Here is a 10,780-nt window from a genome sequence, read left to right as displayed (position 1 = left end):
AAAAAATACAGTTAATCAATAACTGGTTAAGAATACAAAAGCAACAAATGGAATTTCGTTTTGCAACAAGACCAACCCCAATTTCAACAGGCCACGAATCTCAGTTCCCTGAGTGAGTAACAAAGAGCGTCCGTATGGAGGTGACGACTATCAAAAATAACCCTTAGCAGCTATCGCATCTGGAGCAGCAGCACCTACTTACGTTTTGTTAGAAAATACATCATTATATTAGGCTATTGTGCAAGCGGTAGCATATACGGTAATCAAGTACATTTAAAATTCAATTTGTGCAATCTACTAGCAAGGCAACATAGGTCACCGATAGGAAGAGGTACATGGTAGTTTGTCATTTGCTAGGATTAAAGCTGGGGTGTGTGTGTTATGACAGTGAGTGGACATTCAGGATCCTGCTGCGGCTGATTATGCAGTTTATCTTATTGCAAATGTAAGCTTTCCTCGTTGATGCTTATAATTTGTACAACGGGGTAACAATCTATTTCGGGGCTATAGCTAGCCCCTTTCGGGACTGTAAATCATGCCAACATTGTTGGACGAGCTACTCGCTCCGTGAATACAACAATGTTGGCGTGATTTACAGTCCCGAAAGGGGCTAGGCTTTAGCAAACTTTCAAAGTCCTATTATTGTAAGTAACGCCATGCAGATCTAAGGCCTGTTTTAAAACCCACATAAGCATACAACCAAATCTTGTTATTTTAAAACTTAGAAAAAGTTCTGTTCAAATTGTTCCGTTCCCGTCTTGTTAACAGTGCATTCAGGATTATAGCTATATACAAAGTTGCATGTACAAAAAGAAAAAAATGCCAATGCTCCTCCCTGGCTTCTTATAAACAAAGTGTACAGGTAGTTACATGCAGGAGCACAGAGACTGAATGCAGTATTGCTTTTTGGATGAATTCTGATGACGCGTCGTCACGAAAAAGACCTGCCATCACAGTGTGTCATCTGTTAAAACTGTGTATGGCTCATGTTATTGGTGAGAATCGCATTCCATCACCCTCGAGTGTCTCTCGGGAACACATGGACGTCGGGGGACCTTGTCCTCCGGGGGGGGGGGGGGTGACTGGAAGATAGATGCAGGACAGACGAGGGATGCACGTCCTCTGCGCGTCCAGACGAGGATAGCTGCTCAGTGTGTCTCAGTACTCATCAGTGTCCATAGTTAAATGTCCAGTGGACCTCTTTGAGAATTCCAGGTGGCCACTCACTGCGAGCCTTTGTCTATCAACCACGAAATGTCTCCTGTCCTGCAACACAGAGGACATATAACCGCTGTCAGGCAGATGTATAATACATTAAATGGATGCTAAATCGAGGCTTCCTAAAAGGTGCACTATGTGGTTTTGGGAAGTCCGAGAAGTGGAAAAGCTCATCATAACTGAACGAACAAGCTGTCCTCAGAGGAAAGGTGGGTCACTGGAACACTGTTTGAAGCTAGAAAGCTACCGGAAAAGTTACTATATCATTGCTGCTGTTTACAAAGGCAGGGCCCGCAATCTTGCAAACATATCCTAGGCTTACGTTTGGTTCACACATAGTGCCTCAAAATTATTTTGTTTTCATTATAGGATAATTGTAAGAATTTATGTACAGTAAATATGCTTTGTACACTAATTGCAGCCTCTGCAAATGTAAACCAATGACTCTCCACAAAACTACACGGTACACTTTTTAATAAAGTGATCGACAAACGTGGCTGGGATAGAAAAGGAGAGGACTTGTGTTCGTACTTGCCCGGGCGTGTTAACATCCTTCATTTTGTGTGTTTGTACAAATCAAGAGTGAGAGACACATGGAAGATCAATCAGACAAAGTCAGACAAACATATTGAACATGGTGATTAACAGACAGATTGTGTAAATGATCCTTCTTGTTTACCTTGAAAAAACATGTTTAATAACAGTATAATAGCATCACCCATACAATAACATTAGCATGCTGTATGGAAAAGGTTAAATTCCAATAGTTATTGATCATAATGGATTAATAAACTAAACTACTTAAGCCATAGTATGCAGGGTTATTATGAGTCATAATAATGCATTCAATACACCGGCAAAAATGTATAACTAGTATTGTTTTCTTAGGGCTTAGTTGACTATCAACTAAATAAGCCATCTATAGTTTGACTGTTGTATAATACTTTTCATGTGATCAAAGTCACAAGGACTACTACGACTCTTCAGAGTTACTTGTCAGGGTGATAACTTTTGCGTTATGTTTTTTTTTTTTTTTTTTTTTTAACAGTAGAACATAACGACCATTGTAACCGTGACCAGATTTAAGACTTGGAAATGCACGTACTCCACATCTCGTTTCCTAATCGTCTTTCTGGATGCTAAGACCTCCGCCACTCGGGACACAATGGGGTCATAGTTCATGCTGGCCACAGCGACCACCTCCTCGCTCCTATAGATGGGACACATTAAGAGAGGGAGCTATAAAAAAAATACTTTATTTCTTTTGTACAAAATAGTCTGATTAGAGATGCAATCTAACATCATAGCATACGTAGTATGTAACTAATACATTTCTTAAAGGTGCTGTAAGTGGTATTTTTGGGGGTTAAAATGTGTGTTGAATAGCTACTGTGTGTTTCAAACCTTTATTTTAACTCGAAAGGCAACTGTTTGATCAGTAACATGGGTCTCCCAGTTCCTCCGTTCTGCTACATACATTTTCTGGTATCCCTTCCCACTTTATCCAATCAGGAGAGAGAACCCTAGATATTTTTACTTATTTGCCAAGACAAATTAGCTTACTGCACTGGTAGATTATTTGACTTGTTTCAAGGACACATTTGCTTAAAACTAGTTTTTATTTCTTATTTTTGTCAGACCATTTTTGCAGTGTGGAGTTCTCTCTCCTGATTGGATAAGGTGGGAACGGGATACCAGAAAATCTATTTTGTGTTTACTGCAGAGCGGAGGGACTGGGAGGAGACCCATGTTACTGACCAAACACTCTATATCAGTGATGCTATTATAGCTATTATATTAACATGTAGACCACTTACAGCACCTTTAAATAGTTATTTATAATAATGCCATGAAGCAATACAAACCGGTCTTGTATAGATTACACTCACCTGGTGTAAAATGCCACAAACCTCAAATCGTCGACGTCTCCTTGGATAATGACATCATCAAAGCCCTCCCCATAACCTTTGTAGTAAGATATCACACCACTTTTACAAATCCATTCGTAAATAGGCAAAGAAAATAAGCTAAATGTAATTCAAGCCAAAGCACAATTCTAAATCCTGGGTCTTTGTTTTACTAGGTGGCAGTGTAGAAATGACACAACGACCTGAACATAACACCTCTGAAGAGCTAGGCTCTAGGCTCTGCCTTACAGACTCATAGAACAATGACAATTGACCTATCCCAAACCTGCCCTGTTTTTCTTGATCCTCCAATCACGACTGTTGCTTCCCTCGGACTAACAGTTGTGATGGGAGGATCAAGAAAAGAGTGCAGGGTTTGAGATGGGTCAATTGCTTCTGATTTTAACACTGATTTTACTTTACTTACTCAGTGCAGCTAAAATTTTAAATGAGATAAACTGAACAGTCTTTCTTACCTGCATAGCGTATGCTTTTACCAAACATGGCGGACCAGAAATAAGGCACAGTTTTTATCTCAGTGGCTGTGCCCATCATGCTGAGAGCTGCCACTCTTCCTGTACGGACAAAACAGAACCAGTGTGGTAAGTGCTTTACACAAAACCTATAGTTTCTCTGAAGCAGTTTTAGTTGAGACCCATCCCAGTAGAGAGCAGGACTGGTCGCCTGTACGTTAATGCCAAGCAAGCAGTGCAAAAATGCTTCCGCATTCGTCACCGCACGCTAGTGCGGTAAAGCGCCCTTCTTTTCAGACAAATGCTACCGTGCGTGCACCGGCGGCGGCGTGCTCGCTCAGGTGCGTGCGTGCGCCGGCGTGCTCGCGCGAGGTGCCCGCGCATGCGCATGAGATCCCGCCTTGGTTGGAGCTCAATATATATAAGTCACCGCCTCTTATTCACTATCTGGCACTAGCTCAATTGGCAAGGACACATGGCTGTGGATCCTATGGCTTGTTTGCTGGCGAGTTCGAATCCCATCGAAAATATTTTTTAACGTGATTTTTTTTTAACGTGTATTCTTTCGCCGGTTAAGGTTAGGCATTGTTTCGGAGTTGGTTAAGGTTAGAACGGTTAAGTTTAGGCGCTGTTAAGGAGCTGGTTAAGGTTAGAGTTTGTCAAAGAGAATGGCAATATAATTTCTATGGTTAAGGTTAGGCATTGTTTCGGAGTTGGTTAAGGTTAGAACGGTTAAGTTTAGGCGTTGTTAAGGAGCTGGTTAAGGTTAGAGTTTGTCAAAGAGAATGGCAATAGACAGCCTATTTCCGCGCGACCTGGGCGCTGGGCGGCGGAAAATGAAAGGCGCATTACTGCATGCCACTACGGTAAGTTTTTGCACTGCTTGCTTGGCATAAAGCTACACGCGGACTGGTCGTAGCCGAGATCAAACCAAGACCAAAAGTGATCTAGGCCAAGAGTCCAAGACGGAGATGGAAAAAGTAGTCTCATCTGAGGCAGAGAAATTAATAGAGCGCAAATAAATAATTGAAATGGCTATACAAATGATCTACTTGAATGGCACACATTTATTTTCTATTCAGAATGTACATAGCCAATATTACCCAAAGCGGTAGCAAACACAAACATTCTCAGAGGACGAAAATATATTTTACCCTAGAACAGCTGGGGCGGTCAAATTACCTTTAGAATCTATTTGGAACTATAAAAACATACAACATGCTCCCTCCATGACCTTTTCAAACACATCTTTAGGAAAAGTAAAGGAGGGAGGGTGTTGTATCTTTTCTTTAGTTCCAAATTATTGGAATTCTATCATTCAAAAAGTTGATTTGACCAGCCCAGCTGTTGTCTAGTGTTAAGAAAAAACAAACACGGAATGCCAAGACTACGACAAGACAGAGACAAGACCCAACACCACTGCTTTGAAACATAAAGGTGTACATGAACAATAAAATGATGGGACACATCATACGACGACCTCCCTGTGGACAGAGTCATTTCGGAGATAACAAACAGTGTTTTATCAGTACTGTAATGGGCTCACCATGTACGTGGGCCATTTGCCAGTGAGGGATGTTCACTTTCTTATTGCCACGCGGGTGAAGAGGAAACATCACCACGTCCCCCCCGGCGAAGACACCGTCCACGCTGGTCTGCATCGTCTGAGAGGACGTTCAAGGAATTCATTAAAGGGGCACTTCACCAAAAACAATGCTGATTTATTTTGCACATAATCTCACACACATCCAAAAACTCTAAACTGTTTTTCACACATTAATTTCGTTTTGACAGTTATTGAGAGTAAATGAGTTTGAATATGGCCATCAGTGATGTCATCGTGGACAGTGAATCCTTGTGTTGTGTTAATTATGCCCTACTTTGATTACTTGTATTATTGCACAATGTCGTTCTATTGGATTCTTATTATATTATTATTATTATTGTATTATGCACAATCGTTGCGGGCAAGACCCCCCGCATTTCACTGTATACTTGTATGCCGTGACAAATAAAAGTCTTGACTTGACTTGACTTGACTTGAATTACAGCCCCCTGATAAGGTCCCTATAAGACAAGGAATTGCTATTTCTTCATCTACATAATTTCATGGTGCTGTAATTAACACAACACAAGGGTTCAATGTCCTCGATGACATCACTGGTGGCCATATTCAAACTCATTTACTCTCAATAACTGTCAAACTAAATTAATAGAAGGAACACAATAGGAGGGAAACGCAACATAAACACAACATTAGTGTTTACATGGGGGGGGGTTGCTCACCTTTTTTGTCTGGTGACCCCATAGTCAAAATTCCTGTGACCCCAATATTTTATACAGCAAAAAAAAATATAAAAATTTACATTTACATTTACATTTAGTCATTTAGCTGACGCTTTTATCCAAAGCGACTTACAAGTTCTGTACGACAAGCCATCAGGAAGAGCACAACTCTATCAGCTGAGTAACAATGTTCATCAAAGTGTTGAGTGCTACAGTGTAGGTTAGTTTATTAGGACAAGTGCATGACAGTATGGTTAGTTAGGGTTAGATTTTTTCTTTCTTTTTTTTATTCAGATAATGGTTGAAGAAGTGCGTCTTTAGTCGACGGCGAAAGATTGGACGTGTTTCGGCTGTCCTAACTGGGGGGCAAGGACTGAGAATAGGCGACTTCTCTTTGATGACCCTCCCGGAGCTTGGATAGGAGTAGGTCTGAGGCGGCCAGAAGATGCAGAGCGTAGGGGTCTTGAGGGTGTGTAAAATGTTTAATGTTTACATTTTCTTTAAATTTTATATATATATATATAAATATATATATACATTTTCACACGTTTATTTTGAAGGCTAAAACAGCTCTAAAAGTTTACTATTACTAATTAATAGCTTACTATTCTATGTGGACATAAGCCATCTGTACTGTTAGTGCCAATGCTTAATTGTTCACACTTGATTTATGTTTGATGTTCATGTTTGATTTATCTTGTACCAACGGTCACACACCTCAGGTAGCATAGAGTAGAGGTAAAGGAAATATCATTCCTCACAGCGATGTGGACATATTTCGAGCTCGAAAAGGAAGGGTTAAGGGTTCCCCGAGTGGTCAACTCGGGCATGTTTGGGGTAGGGTAATCTCTCTGTGTATTATGGTACCAACTTTATTATTATATTTTTTTTCTTATTTCTGTATCGTTACACCATGCCATCCAAATCTTTACAACAGTCTCAGGGAGACAAAAGAACTCATGCAAAATGGCAGATACCTTAATTGAATATATTTCATGGAACTGCAGAGGCCCTCAAAAGCTTACTAAAGTAAAACAAGTTATGATCAGGATAAAACAACTAAAAGCCAAGATAGTGTTTTTACAGGAGTCACACTTATTAGCGAACGACACACCTAAAATACAACAGAGGTGGCCAGGACAGGTCTTCTCAACCTCATACTCTACCAATGCTAGAGGTGTAATGACACTAATACAGAGGTGATAAAGGATCCTAACGGTAGATTATACACTGGTTGATTATACAAGGTCGCCTTCTCTCTGAACACCTCAATTTAATCAATGTATATGGACCAAATAATGATGACGTTAACTTTTATAATAATCTATTTCTAAAAATCTCAACACTACCAGGCAAATATATTATCACTGGGGACTTTAACTGCACCCTCGACCCAAAGGATGATAGATCTTTCGGAGTGGATAACACCCACACAAGATGCAGGAAAACATTACACTATTTTATAAAATAACTGAATCTACTGTATATATGGAGGCACCTAAATCCATCAAAGAAACAATTTTCCTGCTACTCGAGTACATACAAAAGTTACTCCAGAATAGACTACTTCCTGATCAGCAGAACTACTAAAGTATCTAACGTTAGAGGATGTAAACACAACAGCATAGTCATATCAGATCATGCAGCTGTGTCTATGGTATATGTGGAACCAAAACTGATACACAAATCTCATAAATGGAGATTTCAAACAAAATGGATGAAAGATCCAAAGTTTTTAACATTTTTGGGAGAACAAATCGATACATACTTTGAAATTAATATGACTCAAACGTCGGCCACAATTAGATGGGAAGCCTTCAAGGCATATATTAGAGGTCAAATTATAAGCTACACAAGTAGAATGACAAGAGAAAGAATGAAAGAAATTAGAGATCTGGAATCCAAAATCAAAATGTTTGAGAATGAAAGGTTTCAGAAAGGACAGAACGAACATCTCATTTCAAAACAATTATTAATACTTAGAACTTAATACAACGAGATAACATACGATAAAGCTGCTGCAAATGTGATGAGGCTAAAACAGAATTATTACAACCAAAGAGAAAAACCGGTAGACTCCTTGCATGGCGCATCAAACAACGGCAGACTGAGAGGACAATCACTAACATAGAGGACGGAAATGGAAATAATATAATCGATCCATTAGAGATTAACACAGCATTTAAAACCTTTTATGAAAAACTATATAGCTCAGAATATAACATTAGTGAAGATACACAAACTAAATTTCTTGATAAACTTAACATCCCCAAAATTTCTGAAGAAAGAAAGAAAACCCTGGACGAACAGCGGGACCAGACGGCCTCTCAATTGACTTATATAAACATTTTAAAGATAAATTAGTGACCCCCCTTTTTTAAATGTACCTAGAATCCTTTGCTAATGGCTATTTACCCGCATCAATGAAAGAGGCCCTGATTATTCTGCTCCCAAAACCAGGCAAAACCAACACTAATGTGAGAACCTCCGTCCTATAAGTAAACAACGACACCAAAATCCTTAGTAAAATCCTGGCCAAAAGACTAGAGGACGTGCTCCCAGAGATAGTGGGAGACGATCAAAATGGATTCATAAAAGGGAGACAGGGATTTCACAATGTCAGACGGGTCTTCAACATCCTATACAACCAAAAAGGAGAGAGGGACACAGGTCTTCTCTCGCTCGACGCGGAGAAGGCCTTCGATAGGGTTGAATGGGCCTATCTTTTTGACGTTATTGATCGATTTGGATTTGGAAATTACTTTTGTAACTGGATCAAATTACTACACCTAAACTCTGTAGCTGAGGTACTAACAAACGAAGTGACATCTAAACCCTTTAATATCACCAGGGGTTGCCCTCAAGGCTCACCTTTATCACCGCTTCTGTTCATTTTAGCTATCGAACCGCTAGCAATAGCAATCAGGGCTAACAGACAGCTACATGGGATTGAAATCGGTAATAACGATCACAGAATAGCCCTTTTTGCGGACAATGTCATTTTGTTCCTAAAAAACCTAGACACATCGATACCCGCACTGCTTGATATAATTGATCAGTTCGGTAGTATCTCCGGATATAAACTGAACGCCTCAAAATCATCACTTATGCTGCTTAATGACAATGAGAGACAAACCGCTGACCAACAAGAATTTCCTTTCAAGCTCTCGAACAGTTTCACCTATCTGGGCATCAAAATAATACCACAAATAGAAAATATAGCATCAATAAATTATGAACCTATGATAGACTCCGTATTCAAATCCATAGAGAGATGGATGTTCTTGCCCATCTCTGTGATAGGGAGGATAAACATACTAAAGATGTCCATACTACCAAAGTTCCTATACTTATTTCAAAACATCCCTTTGGCACCACCGGTAGGAATGTTCGGAAAGATTGCGTCTCTCATCTCAAAATGTATATGGCGTAAGAAGTGTCCTAGAGTCCGCCTATCTCTGTTGTACCTTCCATTTGATGCAGGGGGGTTGACGTGTCCTAACCTTCATTGGTATTACCTGGCTGCACAATTGAGAACTGTAATGTTTTATTTTTCTAAGGGAGACCCTCCATCATGGATGGAAGTGGAAGCATACCCAATGCAACTACCACTACATTTATACATGTATTCGGCTGAGCCAAAATACTTAAGAAAACATACTACACACCCCATAGTGCTTAACATGATTAATGTATGGTATGAGGTAAAGAAATTTATGAAAATAACCAACTCCATGTCGTAATTCAGCCCAATCTGGGGAAACGTCTGATTTAAACCAGGCAAACTGGATGCCGGATTCAAACTATGGACAAAAGAAGGAATAAGTAAAATATCTGACCTTTACAAAGAGGGGGTCTTGATGTCTTTTGAGGAACTATCAATAAAATACAGCATCCCAAGGAAGCATTTCTTTAAATACTTGCAACTGAGAAGTTTCATTTCCTCTCTGCAAAACCACTCACTGGTAATTCCTACACTTTCATCTTTAGAAAAAATTATCATCAAGAACTGCAATAGCAAAGGCCTGTTATCAATGTTCTATAACTGGCTTGTATCTGGTTCAGATGAGATGTCAATATCTAGATTGGAGGCATGGAGGCTGGACTTGGGAGAGGAGATCTCAAACGAGGACTGGAACAGAGCGTGCGAGGAGGCTCAGACACAAACAGCCAACACTAGCTTAAAACTACTTCAATACAAATGGCTGATGCGGTAGGGCGGGCCATACTTTTTTTTTTGGAAAATCAATCGAGTGGGGTGTCTAAAATATGTGTTTTTTTGTGGGGAATTCAAATATGGGATTATTTTTCGAATCGGATAACTCTAACCTACATTGTTTTGGATTTCAAAATGGCCGATTTGACCATTTTTCACCCCTTGGCCATACATGGATGCCAACATGAATCTGAAGGAAATCCTAACATGCAAGGTGTCTAAATGATGTGTTTCTTAATGGGGAATTCAAATATGGGATTATTTTTCGAATCGGATAACTCTAACCTACATTGTTTTGGATTTCAAAATGGCCGATTTGACCATTTTTCACCCCTTGGCCATACATGGATGCCAACATGAATCTGAAGGAAATCCTAACATGCAAGGTGTCTAAATGATGTGTTTCTTAATGGGGAATTCAAATATGGGATTATTTTTCGAATCGGATAACTCTAACCTACATTGTTTTGGATTTCAAAATGGCCGATTTGACCATTTTTCACCCCTTGGCCATACATGGATGCCAACATGAATCTGAAGGAAATCCTAACATGCAAGGTGTCTAAATGATGTGTTTCTTAATGGGGAATTCAAATATGGGATTCTTTTTCGAATCGGATAACTCTAACCTACATTGTTTTGGATTTCAAAATGGCCGATTTGACAATTTTTCACCCCTT

General features: G+C 39.7%; 1 protein-coding gene across 1 annotated transcript in view; it reads right to left on the bottom strand.

The window, feature by feature from the left end:
- Positions 1 to 1,223: 1,223 nt before the first annotated feature.
- The window catches only part of aifm3 (AIF family member 3), a gene marked incomplete at both ends in the record, with an annotated part of 29,941 nt that continues 20,384 nt past the window's right edge, over positions 1,224 to 10,780 (bottom strand). The window contains 6 exons of the mRNA XM_084322675.1: positions 1,224 to 1,266; positions 1,750 to 1,770; positions 2,324 to 2,428; positions 3,108 to 3,183; positions 3,602 to 3,700; positions 5,145 to 5,262. Coding sequence (XP_084178801.1) covers positions 1,224 to 1,266; positions 1,750 to 1,770; positions 2,324 to 2,428; positions 3,108 to 3,183; positions 3,602 to 3,700; positions 5,145 to 5,262 — 462 coding nt within the window. The remainder of the gene's footprint in view (positions 1,267 to 1,749; positions 1,771 to 2,323; positions 2,429 to 3,107; positions 3,184 to 3,601; positions 3,701 to 5,144; positions 5,263 to 10,780) is intronic.

Source organism: Notolepis coatsorum, assembly GCF_963971535.1.
Source record: "Notolepis coatsorum genome assembly, chromosome: 10".
NCBI classification, from domain to species: domain Eukaryota; kingdom Metazoa; phylum Chordata; class Actinopteri; order Aulopiformes; family Paralepididae; genus Notolepis; species Notolepis coatsorum.
The sequence above is the reverse complement of the archived record's forward strand: the minus strand, read 5'-3'. Positions and strand labels throughout refer to the sequence as shown.